The 18,719-nt window shown below is 37.2% G+C and overlaps 1 protein-coding gene across 1 annotated transcript in view; it reads left to right on the plus strand.

Annotated features, from left to right (window-relative positions):
• CDC73 (cell division cycle 73) overlaps window positions 1–5,607 on the plus strand; it is a 91,755-nt gene extending 86,148 nt beyond the window's left edge. The window contains exon 17 of the mRNA XM_059942800.1: window positions 452–5,607. Coding sequence (XP_059798783.1) covers window positions 452–488 — 37 coding nt within the window. The 3' untranslated portion in view covers window positions 489–5,607. The remainder of the gene's footprint in view (window positions 1–451) is intronic.
• Window positions 5,608–18,719: the final 13,112 nt, after the last annotated feature.

Here is an 18,719-nt window from a genome sequence, read left to right on the forward strand (position 1 = left end):
TTAAAGACCTTTGCAATAATATCAGTTTTATAATTGGAAATTTAACAACAGCACGTGATCACAATACCACTGAATCTGTGGTTCTCATTTTGGGTGCTCTGTAAAATCTGTAACTTTCTTGGTCTCTCACCGAATATTATGGGTTTCCTCAAAGTCATAGGTGATTGAGTTAACCCAGTAGTTATAATTGATAATATATTAAAGAGAATCATTTATTATCTAGCCAGAAGCCCTTAGATTATAGAAATTAATAAGAGGAATGTTTTTTCTGGCTTACTTCAGAAATCCTTATATTCCCAAAGGTTACAGAATCCGTTTTTTAGAAAGCAAAACATCCTGTTCCACTGTTGATTTTAAGTTTTTAAAAATGTCAACTTATTTTTACATGTAATATTCTAAAAATTCTAGAATTCTTATAATCATTATAACCTATTATAATATTATTTTTCAGGTACATGGTAAAGCACAAATCCCACTTGAGATTCTGAATTACTTGTTTTCCCGCTTTTCTGGAAATCTGGATTAAGAAGCATGGATACACCGTGATCTAGAGACTGGGACTCAAGCTTTATGAATTTATCAAGAACTTAACAAATGAAGAAGGTCACAGATCGATCTTTTATAAAACCTTATTTGATGATTTATGCTTCAAAGGGATGACGCCTGTCATATAAGCAAACTTTTTGGCTTACAACTATTTTTTTAATATTAGCCTTCTAGTCTGTAATGGAAATTGTATATTTTGATAGAATTTTTTTCTCCATTGGTTAAATTAGCATTACTTAAAATTTGTTTCTTTAGAAAATAAATACAGGTTACAAAAGTGTGTATATGTAGAGGTTATAAGGCTCTCTAAGCCATCTTGCTTCTGATTTTTCATTGCTCTATAATTCCTTTTATTGAAAATACTGTGTTATGAATGGTATTAATTTTAGTCTCTGGAACTTCCAAAACCAAGCAAAGGGATGTGACTATTTTGAATGAATCAAAATGTCAGCCTGTATGTGTACTATATCTGTACTTTCTCTTTATTTAAAAAGGAATAATGAAAAATCAAGAACAATTCATCACCTTTGGTTGAACTGTTCAGCTTTTCAAGACTTCTTTACTTACAATGAATACATTTAATGAATGTACATTCTTCTCACTGACTTTGGTAATTTTAAAACTTAGAGTGATATATTTCTATCTGTGATATCTTTCCACTTGAAAAATCTCAAAACACAGATTAAAAACCTAATAGGCTATATAGTACTTTTTATTTGGGGAGCCAGAGTATGATTTGGGGGAAAGAAATGTATTAGTCCTACTGCAGTGTAACTCTGTCTTTTCTCATAAGTCCACCTTTGATTCTTTGTATGGTATAGGATTTTGAGTCTTCTATTTCTAGGCATGTTCTTATCTTCCATTATCTTTAAATATTGATAAACTCTCCCAGACACCAAAGAACATATTTGCTTAATTAAGTGTCTGAACAGAAACAAGATAAAAACACTGGTATTTTTATGTGCGTATTCAATATCGTATAAAATATAAAACCTATATTTTAACTTAGTAAAATATTTTACTACTTCTGTACTTTAGATGGAGTGTTGCATCCAAGGTACAACGAATGAGCATTTTTCTTGAGTCTTGATCCATCTTTTATTACTTAAACGCAGCTTGGAACCTTTACTCCCCTAAAGAGTTTTTGCCACTAGAATTGTTGCTGATCATTCAGTTTATGTCATTTCCCACCCCAGGAATCTCTCGTAGGTTAACATATTTTATGTAAACATTTAGCTCCTTCTTATGTTAAGCTGACATTACCTGCCTCATTTTGAAATTTAATGCTGTCGTAAAAATGAGAAGCACTTAGTATTTATTTTTTAAGTAACCAAAAAAGTCCATGCCAATAATGAACAGAAAAAGTATTTATTCATATGGAATTCACTAGGTTCTTGAGGAAGAAAGCAGTCAGCGTTTTAAATTTTTAGATTTTAGGATATTTATAAGGTTTGAACAGACTCTGCCCCCCACCCCTTTCTTCCCTTCTCTGCATCCTCTCTTCTTGAAAAGAAAACTCAAATTTGTTCACATTAGAATTTCTCAGCATATAAATCTGTTTTCAAAATAAATTGTGTTGTATAAACTTTCTCCGTGATGAAATAGTCAAGGACTAGAATCTGTAATATTTTAATGTAAGATTACTTGTTAAGACTACTACAAGTGGACATGAACTACCTTTCTATAAAGATTTTTAGTATTTATACTTATGTATGAAATTTATAGAGTGTGGTTAAAATTGGGAACATCTGCTTTAAACAGGGTTTATTTTTCTATCTTGAATTTGCCTTACGTGTATTCAGAGGCTCTGGAAATAACATTAGGAAAAGTACAAATATGCTGTTTCATGTATTTGAAAATCAAACCCTTAGTATGTACTTTTTGTCTTTTTCTTTTCCTTTTTTTTTGACCTTCATTCCCTTATTTAGGTCCATGTAATTCATTTTATAGCCATAAATTCTAAGGAAAAAAGCTTCCAGCCCATCACTCTTCATCCTCTCATGGCTCCAGGTCCTGTAGCGGCACCTGTCACAGTGCCTTGCACACAGTAGGCATTCAGTACATATTTATGTGCACGAATGAGTGATGGATTCTCAGTGTAATTGATTTATTACAAAAAAGTACTTTGACTCTACTTGGTCTTGGAGTTTAAAAATACAGAATTGTAATTGTAATTCCCTGTAGGGAATGAAGAGTCCTATGCAGATAATTTTAATGGAAAGGAAGTACGCATTAGTAAGTTTGACTTAACCATAAGTAACTGGAGACACCCTTCTCTTGTCCCACCAGTAAAAGAAAGCGCCTTTTCTTCATTCATAGGACACCTTTTCTGAGTCAGGCAACAGTAAGAAGCTTGTGGGTTTCAGTCAGCAGCTCTTAACCCTGACTGTACGTTAGAATCATTTGGGGGCCTTTAAAAAATTCCGTTGCCTGAATCCTGTTTCTGATTTAATTTGTATGGGATGAGACCTGTTCATCAGTATTGCTAAAAAGTTGTTCTTCAGGTATTTTATGTTCAGAAAGGATCTAAAATCACTGGCTCAATTTGTTATGAAAACGATGCCAGTATTAAATGTTGTGTCGTCTCCTCCTTTTTTTGTTTTTGTTTTTTTTCTTTTGTGGCCACCTTTTGCACTAGACCATCCCCATTATTGGTGGTATTGGCCTATAGTTCCACAAGACAAATTTTCAAGTCTTATTTATTTAATATACGAATATTTTGCTGTTTAATATTTAAACAATGTTTAATATATTTCCTTATAAACTAGTATTATAGTTTATGGTTTGTTTCCCATGTGTCCATATCCTTTACTAACTTTTTTTTGAACAGCAGCATGACAACAGTCCATACAGAAATAACTAATTCATAATGAGGAAAATTTAATAATTTTTAAGGTAGAAGGAAATAAAGTATTAATTTCTTATCTGCCATGCAGAATTAGACAAATAGAATTTGCTTATGAAAGGAAAGAGGCATACTTTTTAATTGGTCTACACAGAAAAGTAAAAGTAAATTATTCATTTAAGATTCATTATCTAATAAACATTGAAGGAAATATTTTTCCTAAATAAAAAATTTTGTGACTCCTAATAAAGTTAAAGTGATGACATTGTTCTTTTTTGGAGGGTGGGGAGGGGGTATTTTGTTGCCATATTTCTTACTACATAACAATTTCATTTTATTGGTGTTAACAGTAGGAACAGTGATGATGAGATATACATATGTAGCCAGGAATAAAGTGCCACTTTCCCAGATAACTATTATATGAGTCTTAGTTGTCAAACTAATTCGTTTATAAAATTTTTTGAGACCAACAGTTTATTTTATAATATTACAAATGCAACCATTACAAAAGCTGGTCAAAATTAAAGGAAACATGAAAAATAAATTTAATCACATTAGCCTTAATATTAACGTGACTGAACTTTTATGATTCACTTGGATTTGATATTCAACTGATTACTCTAACCATGGTATATTAACTTTAGAAATAAAAAGGGGAGAAATGACTGAATTTGACTTAAAAATTGCATTAATTTAATAATTTTGAAATGCCTGTCCTATATGTTCTGGCAAACTCATTGCCACATTTGGATATATATTGACCCCAGCATGGTTTCTATATTAATATGTTGGAATAATAACTAAGGAAAAATTAAAAATGTATAATAGATGTATAAAGAATTATATTTAGTAAATGCATAATAGCTAATAACACTTTCAAGTTATTGATCTGTTTGGTTTTTTATGTATTTTAGGTAGTGTTTATACGAGTATCTTGGGAGTTATAAATGCGTGCCATTTAAATGAGTAAAGCTAATGAAATAAAGCCAGTTTTATTGCCAAAATTCAAAAAGTGGGGTGATACTATGTCAGATTTAAGTAAATGACCTATCTCTCTGAGAATTTTGTTTGCCACTGAATTCCATTTCTATCCACTTTAAATTTACTAAAAGCTACTTAACCTCCGAGTTTGATTAAAGTGCTTTAATATGTCATGCGGTTCATGTACATGGTGTAGGCACTAGAAGTGATTGTCTAGCCACCAATTTTATTATTTCTCAAGCAAAGTGGTTCTTGAGTAGAGTTTAAATTTGGGCGGTGTAACCTGATAAAGCATTGTACTCATTCTGATTTAATACCAGTGGATTTTTAAGTCTCCGGTTTAATTGTGAATAAAACACTTTGTGGTACTTTAATACTAACCCCCCCCCGCCCCCGTGCCCCACCAGAAAAATCACATTCAGCCAAGAAGACAGAAACTACTGTGGGGTAGGATGTGGATGATGAAAGTCTTTACATAAAATGATTCATCAGATTTTTCAGGCATAGTATTCTTCTGTTTCGGAAATAAATACAGTATATAAGATTTCACTTTGAAAACTACTGAGTTAAGTACATTTATAGTCACCTTTTCTGTTAATGAGTTAAATAATATAGAGACTCGTAGTTCTTCGTAAAGATAACAAGCTATGTGCTCGGCTGAACTTAACAGCTTGGTTATGATCACATTTCCTATATCCTTGTAATAGAATTAAGAGTGTATCCTGGTAAATTACATTATTTTTACAGTTTGAGCATCCTGATTTTAACATTTAATAGTTTCAAAACAAACTACTCCCACATAATCAAATCGTTAGCAGCAGCAGCAGCATATTGGTGGTGCCAGTAATAATGTGTGAACCTTCTGCAGCAACATTTCTTTAATGAAGAGTTTAATGGGCCATATTTGAACTTAATTTCCATCCAATTCATAAGTGCCCACTAAATATGTATTCTATTCTGCTCTCTGTTCCTTTGATCATCTGCTCTTGGGTGAGCTTTCACATAACTAAAATAGATATAGCCTGAGTTGTAAATGTTGAACTTTTTTAGGGCTTAAAGGTACTAGTATATAAATAACAGCACATTGCCAAATAAGCTTTTTTTCTCTCATTTTCTAAAACACTTTCCTATTATATTTGATTGTATAATGATCAGCATTTATGGTGGGTTAGAAGACTTTTCCTCTCAATTTTCTTAAATGACCATAAAAAAACATTAAAAATAGCTCTGGAGAAGGCTGTGTTGTCGAGTCTGTCTCATAATTATTTGTAGATCCTTAGGCATAGAATTATTAATAGTTTATAATTCACCCTCATCTATAGAATGTTGATTTATATCATGTAACTGATGACAGTAGGGCTGAGGCCATATGAAACAGAAGGCATCTGAGAGATTCTGTTTATCACATTTGGATATTTTATTGGGCTGTGCTTCATTTGCTACAAAAAAATCCAAATGGAAACACATTGGGTCATACAACATTCACTGTGATAAAATATGGTAATGTATACTCACAGAAGAGCTGCCATCATGCAGTTCACAGTGTTAAAGATGTAAATGTAATGGCATCGATTTTTCTTTTTAAATTTGTTAAATAACATGAACATGTTTCTCTTTAAAGTGGAATAATGTGAAGGTTTGTCAAGTCAGTGTGTTGAAGGTTGGGGGAGATCAAATGAGCTTGTTCGTGCTCGTTCAGCTATTTTAGCACAGTTGGGCATTGCTAATGTTTATGGTGGTTTTGATTTTAAAGAATTTGTATTCTTAGTTATGTATTTTTATTCCATAATGCACCACTGAGTACAAAAAGGAAGAATAAGAGTTACTGATGATGAAATAAAATAAATTGAGCATTAATGTAGTTTAAAGCAAGTTGATGTAGGAATTTGAGGAGAAAAATTATTTGGGAACTCCAAATGTAGTAGGATTTGGGCAGCGATGTATCCTTTTGGGGTTTCGGTCATAAATTTAAGTGAAACTAGGCAAACCTGTAAGGTGAGATAGATAGATAGATTTTTTTTTCCCCCTCCAGCAGCATTTACCTGCAGGTGTAGAGAAAGCAAATAGTTAGATTTTAACTTTTGATGGAAGTAGAAGCAGGCCAGGGAGTTGAAGATGCTCACAAGGTGATGATTATTGGACCAGAACATGGGATCTAAGTAAGCCCTTCAAGGAATAAATGATGGAAAGGAGGTGGTGGATTGGGGAAAGTGGCACCAACCGTGAACTGAAACCTTTAGTGCAATGAGGCTAAAAGTGAGCCTGAAAGATGAGAAGGCCAGAGGATGGGATGTGTGAAATCAAGATTTCAGAGGTGATAGAATATTGATGAGAAAAAGTCAAGACCTTGGAAGAGGCCGAGATAGGAGGAGATCTTTGAGATAAAGAGTCAAGGATCTGTGAGGCAATGGTTATTAATGTGACTGTTGAACTAATCTAGAATGACAACGAGAATTGGGGTGACGGAGGACAGCCACAGGCTAGGGACTCAAACATTGATGGCGACAAGATCGTGACTAGATAGCACGAGCTTTAAAGAATCACCCACGCTGCAAACGAAAACCCTTGGCATTATATCAAGAGATCAGTGAATGTACATTTAGGTATTTTTTTGAGATTTAAAATAAAAAGGTATAGATCATTTCAACATCTCCAAGTTGCACAGATTATGAGAGCTTTGATGTTCCTAAGTGCAAATTCTGCCTGTGGCCTTCCTGCCTACTCTGAGTCTTACTTGTCTTCCCTCTTTGCTCCCCTGTGAGGCTAGTTCTTCTCCTAGCTTCTTCTGGAGCCCAGCAATCCTGAGGATGGTAAAGTCTTTGTTGGAAGACCTGAGCTCTGCCTTCTTCCGAGGTCATCCCCACCCACACCCCCTGCGGTGGAACTCGCAGCTCCTCACTAAGGGAGAGCACCGGGATCAGTTCCCAATCTGTGCTCAGGGTGCTGGGAGAAGGGACCCCTGGGGATACTCGTGGTTGGAAGGGGTTTTTCATTCCTGAGGGGTTTTCATTGTTTTTTTTCTATGGGAGCCTCTTTATTTCCTTAGCTTGCTTTGTTATGGATTTCGGATGAGGGTTCTTCGAATGATGTCAGCTTTTTTTCCTACCATGAAGTGGGTTAGATGCTCATTTGAACCTAATCTAAATCTTGCCTGAATCTGTTTCTTTCCTTGGTTTCTTTGTTAGCATGAGGTTTTATGCCTTCTCTTGATACTATTGCAAGTTTTTCCTCCTTCCTCACTGTCCCACGAAATCTTTAGTTGTTAAGTATGATCCAGCTGTGATCCTGCTTTACTTGATTGTCTTTACCCACAAGTGACCCTACCAGTTCTTGATAGAGGAAGCAGAAGCCATGAACTTCCGGGACTGTATCTCACAAACAGGTGTGCACGATAATAAGCATTCTTTTTTTTTTCTTTCCTCCTGTCACGGTGGTTTAAACGTCCTGTCATCCATCAGGGAAGCTGCCCGTTCATACGTGTTCTCCTACAACCTCCCCCACTGTCGTGAGTTTTGAGTTCTTACTGTTTACTCGCTAGCTTGCATCTTCATCCTGTCACCTTGTACTTGCCCCTTGCCAGCCACGTTTAAACTTGGTTGCACCTTCCATCTTCAGCGTGAATGCGGTTCTAGGGGTATGGCTTGGAGACGTGAGAGCCTCGCTCTCAGAGTTCCCTGGACTTGGAAAGTGGTGTGGTCCACACGGGTGGCACCAGGCCGACTCCACTCCCAAGTCCCCGTGGGGCTGCTGCGTGGTGGGTTCCCCTCCATGTCTTCCTGCGAGGCTGGGAGGGGGAGGCTCTTGTAAACAGAGGAAATGAGGTGGGGGAGCCAGTCCTCCTGTCTGTGCCGGGGGCTGGCAGCTTGCTGGCTAATCCACCGTCAGCCCACGGAAGCCCAGGTCACTGGCTTTCATTGCTCACAGGTTTATCGGCACTCAGAGTATCCCAGTTTGACTTGTGCCGGAGGGTGAATGAGTTGACAAAGGAAAATAGTCTAAATAAAACTTGAGTAGCCAGTATCTAGAGAGAAAGAACACTCAGAAATGGATAGTGGTAAAAAAGAACTGCTGTAGAGATCAAGGGCAACTTTAATTTTGAAAAAGCACATGAGGAAATTCAATTGGTGTAAGATAAACTTTCCAGAAATTAAAACAAAAACCTGACACATTGAAGTGTGGTAGGAAAGAGGGAAATGGCCCCTCTCGAGGACCAGATTAGTGGCCTGGAATATGTGTAGTAGTAGTTATTTATCTTTAGAAAAGCAAAACCCAAAGATACGGAGATGGTAGCAAAAATGAAAACACCTCAAAGACAAGTTTAGGATATTTAATGTGAAGAACCATAAGGAAAAAAATGGAAACAGACTCAGGAAGGCACACTTACTAAATACTAGTGGAAAATTTCACTAGTTTGAAAGGGCCCTTACTATGTAGGTTCCAGGCAACATTGGGGGGTAAAAGACACTTGGCAGACATTTCTGTCAAATATTTATTATCTACTTCGTGCCAGTGACAAGCATGGTTTTAGTCACAGGGAATACAGGGTGAACAAAGCATTGGCTCATCCCTCAGTGAATGGGATGAGATGGACGGGAATAAATGATACAGGAAAAAAAAGAAAAAAATGAAACAAAGTAGAGTGACTAGGCCGTGTTGGGATAATCCTGTAGAGGCAGGATTCGCTATTTTACGCAAGTGGTCAGAGACATCTCAGGCAAGGTAACATGGGAGCAGCATCCTGAAGGAAGCAAGGGAGTTGGCCTTGTTAATATCTGGGAGAAACACTCCAGACGGAGAACAGGAAAACCCTGAGGTAGTGTCCTGCGTGGTCTTTCAAGGGCTGGCTCGGAGGCTGCTTGGCTGGAGGCGAGGCATCGAGCACGGTCAGAGATGAGGGCTCCCGCAGCAGCAGGCAGGGCTGAGAGGGCTCTGGAGGCAGGTGTGAGGCCTTTGGCACACATGGGAAACCTGGAGGGTTTTGGGGCAGAGGAGGGACACCAGGTGAATTACGTGTTAAGAGCGTCACTCTGCTCTTGGAGAATAGACTGTGTACGCAGTAGGGGTGGAGGCGGGGAGACCAGATCACTGGGTGTTGCGGGAATTGAGATAAGAAATGACAAGGGCTTCGAGCAGTGTGGTATCAGTGGAGGAGCGACAAACAGTCAAATTCTGGGAATATTTTGAAAGTAGATGGATTGGGTATGGTGTGTGATAGTTACAGAGGCAACAAGTTTGCTTGCTTGTTTGTTTCTGCCTTAGTAGCTGGAAAGCACGGAGCTTCTCCTTCCTGTAACAGGACAGACTGTGCGAGGGTCCCGTTGGGGGGCGGCAGCAGTTACGCCGTAGGGAATCAGGCTTAACTGGGATGTTGACTTTGGGATGCTGGTCAGACACGCTGGAGAAGGTACTCAAATTCTTGAATTCCAGGGTAAAGAGAGGAATTTATAAAGGAAAAAAAGAGAGGGAGAAGGGAAATCACATCTCCAGGCTTTAGGGAATGACTACAACTAAGAATCCCTTTCCCAAATACGATTGTTTATCTTGAGGATCCACAGAATATTTCTCCCCAGTGACCTGGGTTGAGGAAAATGCACCAAGAACTTTAAAGAAAGACCTGTGTTCTGTGATAGAGAATCTGTAACATGTGAAGTAAGTACAGTACAGCAGTTAGTCAAATAAACATTATGGGTTGACTTGAAGCTTTGTAATACTTATTTAGATTTCTCAGAATGAGAGTGAAGTTTAGCTAATAATTACCTATCATTTGATTCTGCAAACTTAAGCAACATATGGGAAGTGGAAAGTAAGTAAACATATAACTCGTGGGTTTGGGAAAATCCTAATGTCAAGAAGACGTGCTCCCGTATCCTTAAGGATGGAATTAGGAGGATATCTTCTCTCCACAGAAAGACGGAAATCTAAGAAGAAATTTTAGAACGAGTTTGAGTTTTGCCTGGTTTTCTTGCTTCCAGACTCCTTAGGACTTGGCTGTTCTCATGTCTGTGAATTACAGGCAAATCACAGCAGAGTGGACACCCACCTCTCCCTCCATCAACTATCAAGCAGGCCTTGGAGAAGAGGAGGCGCGAGCTGGGCACGTCTTCACTTTTCTCATAAAAGGTGACTTTTGCGGCTTCCTCAGCTGAAACTTTTTATCTCCAATTAGGACTTCAGCTTCATTAGCCAAATTTTGACCCGACTTGGTGTATAGAATCTGAGCCCAGCATTAACTGATTTAAGATAGTTAACTCTGTGTTGCCTGGGTCTGACCTTTCCTGGGCAGGTGTTCTGTATATGGTCTCCACCTCATGCCAGCCTTTCTTCTTCCTGTCCAAGGTTTTGTTGCCTTTTGCACTCCTGACATTCCCTGACCCTGAGTCAGCTTATCACAAAAATTAGACCAAATAGCCAACCCCTCGGGGAAAAACAAATGAAAGTGTCCTGCCCTGTTTCACAGAGAAAGGCATCTCTTACTCCCCGGTCAAAATTCAGCAGCAGAGTGCAACTAAGAACATTTTCTTTTTTCCACAAGAAATGAAATCCTTAAACATGTGTAGCCCCTGAGTGCTTTCATAAGACGATAAGGTTTATGGTCCAGCCATCATTTAGCCAAAAGCAACTTTTTAAAAGGCTTAGGCTCTTTGGTAGAGTGTGATTATAAATGTGTTTCAGCTCTCCCCAAGGACGTGTGGATTATGTAAACTTCCCTGGATTCACTGTGAGAGGATCTCACATGAGTATGAAAGTGCAACTAATTAGGTATCATGAAGGGTTACTGCTCTGGACTCAGAACGTCCCTGACTGTGTAACCTTGGCCAAGCTACTCAACCTCTCAACGCGTTGGTGTCTTCTTTGCTAAATGGTGATGATAATATCAACATTATAAAGTGGTTGTGAAAATTATACATGTAAATATGATATATAGATTTAGTGTTTGGCTCTATTTGCCTCTACCAGAAAAGCAGAGAAATACTCATATATAAATTATAGAGATCCAATAAAGGGCTAAGAAAGGATTTTAGAAATTAAATGATTAGAAGTGCTTCTTAATTTTGTGGTACTTTTAAAACATGGCCCCCAAATTCTTTGAGACTCTTATCCTTAAAAGGCAGGGTCTGGGGGCTTCCCTGGTGGCGCAGCGGTTGAGAATCTGCCTGCCAATGCAGGGGACACGGGTTCGAGCCCTGGTCTGGGAAGATCCCACATGCCACGGAGCAACTGGGCCCGTGAGCCACAATTACTGAGCCTGCGCATCTGGAGCCTGTGCTCCACAACAAGAGAGGCCGCGATAGTGAGAGGCCCGCGCTTGCCACAACTAGAGAAAGCCCTCGCACAGAAACGAAGACCCAACACAGCCAAAAATAAATAAATAAATAAATAAAATTAAAAAAAAAAAAAAAAAAAAGGCAGGGTCTGTGTCCCCTATGGCCACCTTGATTAGGGGTGGACTTGTAACTCTACAGTAAGGGCAGAAATGACACTCGGACCTCTGAGGGTCAGTCATAAAAGGTCCCGCCTTTTCTGCCTGGTTCCTTTGAAGCCCTCCCCTTGGGGAAGCTCCCCCTCAGAACCCAGCCCCATGCAGCAGAAGCCCGAGCCGCACGCAGAGACCAGAGCCCTGGTCAGTACTCTCAGCTGAGCCCAGGCTCCTGGCCTTCCCAGCTCTCCCAGATGAGTGAAGGAGTCCCCACCGGATTCAGCCCCTGCTGTTTCTGAGTCTTTCCAGCTGAGGCCTCCGTTGCGGCACAAAGAAAAGCCACCCCACTGTGCTGTGTCCAAATCCCTGCTCTTAGAATCTGTGAGCATAGAGAGATGGCTCCTGTCCGTGTACTGAGCTTGGGGTGATTTATGACAGAGCAACACATAACTGGGGTAGCAACACCCACGAAATCACGGAAATAGTCCAAAAGGAAAGAAGGAACTGGGCTCATTCATATTGAATACTATAAATGTGAGAACAGATAACAGGAAATATCGAGATTCAATTATTCACATTTATAAAATGGTCCTGCCCCAATTTTTGAAGAATTTTCTCTGAAGCTATATAAATCATTACTTAGGCATCATGGGAGACTCTGCTTATCAAAGCCTAGTGATTATTAATTGTCATAATTCTTTTTACATAAATTTCAATGATATATATTTTGAATTAACATTAACTTAATTAAGCAAAGATTCAAAAGTATCTAAACTACCTAGCACCCCGTAAGGCAGTGGGTTTCAAATTTTAGAGTAATGAGAATCACCTTGGATGACTCTTAAAAGTCTGATTGCAAGGCCCTTCCACAGATATTCTGATTCAATAAATGTGCATATTTGACAGGAGATTCTGTTACTGATGGGATAGAAAAAAACTTCAACAACTACTCCTGGAGGGGTGATAGGGTACACAAAAGAAGTATGTAACATAGCTTCTGCCTCAAGTAACTTAATGTGAATTAATAGAAAAGACATTTGTGTGGAACAATACAAAGACAAGTTGTGTTTTGGGTTCTAATCCACTACAGCCAACATTTTTCTTCTTTAATTTGAATTAGGAGGAAAACTAGGTCAGGTAGGAGGAAAACTAGGTCCAGGAGTGTGAGGTTTTTCCAACTGGCAGGAGAGCTTAAGCAATTAATTTAGTGATGGATCTGATTCACATAGTTTGTTTCCAACTTATATGAGCAATACATTCTATAGATTAAGTGAAGAATTTAGTATCTTAAAGTTTAATGGTACTTTCCAGGGAAATTAACAGAAAGTTTTTTTATGAAGAATGAGTAGCCCAGAAAGAGCTTTGGACTGAATATACATACAGATCTTCCTTGACTTAACGATGAGTTTAGGTCCTGATAAACCCATCCTAAGGTGAAAATATCATAAGTCTAAAATGCATTTAATACACCTAACCTACCAAACATCACAACTTAGCCTTGCCTACCTTAAAGTGCTCAGAACACTTACATTAGCTTACAGTTGGGCAAAATCACCTAACACAAAGCCTATTTTATAATAAAGTGTTGAGTACCTCATGTAGTTGATTGAATACTGTACTGAAAGTGAAGAACAGAATGGCTGTAAGTGTATTGGTTAATCACCCTCGTGACTGCATGTCTGACTGGGACCCATGGCTGCCACTGCCCAGCATCACGAGAGAGGATTGTACCACATATCACTAACCTGGAGAAAGATCAAAATTCAAAATTCGAAGTACAGTTTCTAATGAATGCGTATCGCTTTCACAGCATTGTAAAGTCAAAAAATCATAAGTTGAACCGTAAGTCAAGGACCATCTGTATATGTTTCTGAGCCTTGTATATAATGGCTCAAACACATAGAAGTTTATATCTCAGTCACATAGGAGGCCAAGGAGGGTGAGGAGGTCTCCTCCATGGGATGATTCAGGCATCCATGGTCATTCCATTTGGTGGCTCTGCCATCCCCTAGTTCACCACTGCCATCTGCATACAGCCTATGGGAAAGGAAAGAAATATCAAAGGGAAAGCACACCTATTTCATAAAAGCCTTGGCCCCCAAACAGCACACATCACTTCTGCTAACATATACATTAGTGAGAATTAGTCATATGGCCACACTTAGTTTCACAAAGAACTGGAAAGTGAGGTTTCTCATCTATCAGCCTCTTTGCAGCTTCAACTCTATACATGGAAGGGAAGAATGGACTTTAGTAGACAGCTAGTCACACACTAAGGCATACCCCCATATTTCAAATCACCTGAGGTAAAGAGCAGATTCTAAAAGCTTGCAGAGAGAGAAAAATAGTCACTTACAAAGAACCAGTAATCAGAATGCCATCAAATTTCTCAAGAGGAATATAGAAAGATGATGGAGGAAAGCCTACATAATTCTGGATGGTCAGCCTAGGAGTCTATACCTAGCCAGACCATCAACATGTAAATGTAGATAGACTTATGCCGACTTGTGCAATCTCAAAAGATATACCTCCCAGATACTTTCTCAGGAAGTTACTGGAAATGTGCTCTACAAAAGCAAGAGAAGAATCCAAGAAAGAGGACAACATAAAATTCAGAAAACAGAGTATCTAAGAAACAAGGGTGAAATGAATTCTAATAACGATGGTGAAAAGATACTCCAGTCTGACAGCTGAGCAGCAAACCTAGAGAGAAAGTTCTGACTTGAGCAAGAGGATATGAAGGTTTCCAGAAAGGATGAGCCTACACACACACACACACACACACACACACACACGCACACATGCACACACACACACACACAAATTGAGCTAATAGATTCCTTGGTGTGTTTGACTCTATTGAAATTAGTTTTGATGTTCTATCAGAGAATGTGGGGTTTAATTAGTTATAGGTACATAAAAATTAAGTAACTAAAAAGAAAAGAAATATATTCTAATATACTATATGACTCATCTATGAATTATATTTTGGTAATTATAATAATATAAACACTGATATTCATATGGAACATATAGAGGGGATAGTGGGGGGAAAATATATTGGGTGGTGAATGAAAATGTAAAACCACTAGGTCCTCATCTTTCATGAAAAAGTCAATTCATAATGTCTTAAATTGAAAAATCAGGAGATATAAGTTTGAACAAGTTATTTAGAAATACAGAGAGTCTTAACCTGGGTTCCTCAGAAAGCAGACCCTTTCATGTGTTTTTCCCTGAGGGGTTGGTTATTTGGTCTAATTCTGTGAAAAATGCCATTGGTAATTTGATAGGGATTGCATTAAATCTGTAGATTACTTAGGGTAGTATAGTCATTTTGACAATATTAAGTCTTCCAATCCAAGAACGTGTTATATCTCTCCATCTGTTTGTGTCATCTTTGATTTCTTACATCAGTATCTTATAGTTTTCTGAGTACAGGTCTTTTGCCTCCTTAGGTAGGTTTATTCCTAGGTATTTTATTCTTTTTGATGTGACGATAAATGGGATTGTTTCCTTAATTTTTCTTTCTGATCTTTTGTTGTTAGTGTATAGGAATGCAAGAGATATATGTGTATTAATTTTGTATAAAATTACAACTTTACCTGCAACTTTACCAAATTCATTGATGAGCTCTAGCAGTTTTCTGGTAGCATCTTTATGATTTTCTATGTGTAGTATCATGTCATCTGCAAACAGTGACAGTTTTACTTCTTCTTTTCCAATTTGGATTCCTTTTATTTCTTTTTCTTCTCTGATTGTTGTGGCTAGGACTTCCAAAACTATGTTGAATAAAAGGGGAGAGAGTGGACATCCTTGTCTTGTTCCTGATCTTATTGCAAATGTTTTCAGTTTTTCACAGTTGAGATGGATGTTTGCTGTGGGTTTGTCATATATGGCCTTTATTATGTTGAGATATGTTCCCTCTATGCCCACTTCTGTAGAGTTTTTGTCATAAATGGGTGTTGAACTTTGTGAAAAGCTTTTTCTGCATCTATTGAGATGATCATATGGTTTTTATTCTTCATTTTGTTAATGTGGTGTATCACACTGATTTACATATGTTGAAGAACACTGGCATCCCTGGGGTAAATCCCACTTGATCTTAGTGTATGATCCTTTTAATATGTTTTTGGGTTCAGTTTGCCAGTATTTTGTTGAAGATTTTTGAGAAAGATAAACAGAGCTGGAGGAATCAGGCTCCCTGACTTCAGACTATACTGCAAAGCTACAGTGATCAAAACAGTATGGTACTGGCACAAAAACAGAAAGATCAATAGAACAGGATAGAAAGTCCAGAGATAAACCCATGCACCTATGGTCAGCTAATCTATGACAAAGGAGGCAAGAATATACAATTGAGGAAAGACAGCCTCTTCAATAAGTGGTGCTGGGAAAACTGGACAGCTACATGTAAAAGAATGAAATTAGAACACTCCCTAACACCATGCACAAAAATAAACTCCAAATGGATTAAAGACCTAAATGTAAGACCGGACACTATAAAACTCTTAGACGAAAACATAGGCAGAACACTCGTTGCCTAATTGCCTTTTTTTTTCCTACAGGAAAAACATTAATGTCTGCATAGGATTTTATTACAAGTATATATCATAATAAAATTAACTAAATTCCTTTAAAAAATGCAATTGGGAGTAGTAAAGATTAGGACAGGACTCAAATTATAATTTTATTTTTTAAATTTATGTGTTTGTATTATTAATTTAAAAAGACAAACTTAAAAATGATTAAAAGTATTTTACATAATAGATTCTTTATTCTAGACAATTATCATTAGAACCAAAAATTCCTTTTCATTTTCACAAAGACTAAATCTAAGTGATTTTTTTAAAGTTAGGATATTTCTACTTTCCTGTTACTGACATATTGAATGTAATTAATGACCAAAATTCATAGAATTGGCTAGCAATTCTCAAATGTTTTGGTCTAAAAACTTCATTATACTGTTAAAAAGTCTATAGGTTTCAGTTAATGATATTTATCAAATTAAAAAAATTAAGAGCTTAAAATATTTGTTTACTGATTGACTTAAAATAACAATAATAAACCCACTGTATGTGATAAATAACATATTTTTATTTTAAAACAACTACATTTTCCAAAACAAAATACGTCAGTGAGAAGAGTGTCATTGTTGAACACTTTTTCAATTCTCTTTAACTTCTGGCTTTAATAGAATTCAGTTCATTCCTTATATCTTCTTCTGTATGCAGTTTGTTGTGATATGTTGTTTGGAAATATAGGGGTAAAAACGTGCCCTCACACAGATACATTGTTAGAAAAGGAAGAGGTATTTTAATAGCCTTTTCAGATAATTGTGGTTATTCTTCTTTGACACAACACCAAAATGTGAAATTGTAAATCATATCCACGAACTTTTTCTATTCTGTTACACTAGAAGTCATTGGTCTATCTTGTACTTTGAATGACCTTTTCAAGAACTGTGCATGATTTGGTAACATAATGCATTAGTCACTTGAAAAGTACTGGTTCACTGAGCTATGCAGATCTTCCAAATGCTGACTCATTTCATTACTCAGTTTCAAAAGATGACATTCATTAATATCACCACCAGTCTCATTAGAAAAATCTTTAGGTATTGGTGAACTATAGCTAATGGTGATGAATACAAGTTTTCTAAATTTCTAATTTTTGTGTGAAACCTCAAATTTTTTCGTTGTCAACAATGTCAGTTGCTTCTTAAAATGATACTCATTTCATATATTTTCAAGAATATGCCTGCCTAATAAATCAGAATAGCTCTAGTTTGCCTGACAGTTGTTCCTGCAAGTGAAAAGGATGATCCATGAAAAAAGCAGCTAGTTCAGCTGGTAACTCAAACACACATAAGTGCTTTTCTTCGAGACAACCATCATACTTCAGTATGCAACCAAAGTATTTTATGGTTTTCCAGCTTCACTGAAATAAATTGACATATAACATTGTATAAGTTTAAGGTGTACAGTGTAATAATTTAATACATGTATATATTGTAAAATGATTACCAAAATAAGGATAGTTAACACATCCATCACCTCACATACTTACAAAATGTGTGTTTGTGTGTGTGTGTGTGTGTGTGATGAGAACTTTTAAAATCTACTCTCTTAGCAACTTATTCATATAGAATACAGTGTCGTTAACTACAGTCACCAGGCTGTACGTTACCCCCCCCAAATTATTCATATAGAATACGGTGTTGTTAACTACTATCGTTATCATCATGCTGTACATTACCTCCCCACAACTTATTCATCTTATAACTGGAAGCATGTACCTTTTGACCACCTTCACCCATTTCCCCCATCCATTCCCCCCATCTTTGGCATCTACCAATCTACTGTCTATTTCTATGAGTGGAGCACAAATTATTTTATGCCTATTTCCCATTTTGTCACACAGAATGTTAAAATGACATGCACACAAGGGTCAAGATTTAATAAAATTAATAATCTTTACTGCTTTATAAAGATATTCTTAGGCATACCTGGCATTTTTTAACCACAGTGTAGGCAATTAAAAAGACAATGACTACTAGTACAGTTTGGTACCCCTACCTGCATTCATGCTTAGGTGCCATTAGTTTTACTCACCATTTTTTTCCACCATGCTTGCAAGTGTCAGCCCTATGAAAAAGTCAAATAATATTTTAGTACTATTATGTATTATTTAGTATTATTATTAGAGCTTTGCCCTCTAAGACACCCAGAAAGGATTTCTGCGGCCCACAGGTTCTGTGAATTGCCCTTTGAGAACTGCTGATGTAGGCAGTAAGTATCATAAATGATAAAATGATCACAAACAAAAGTCTTTACTTTTTTTGCCTAGCTGAATTAGAATTAAGTTTTCCAAGCTGTGTAAACTGTGCCTAGGCAGTAGGATGCAGTAGCAATAGTTAGAAATTGTTGGAAT

The sequence above is a fragment of the Balaenoptera ricei genome, chromosome 1 (assembly GCF_028023285.1).
Source record: "Balaenoptera ricei isolate mBalRic1 chromosome 1, mBalRic1.hap2, whole genome shotgun sequence".
Lineage (NCBI taxonomy): Eukaryota > Metazoa > Chordata > Mammalia > Artiodactyla > Balaenopteridae > Balaenoptera > Balaenoptera ricei.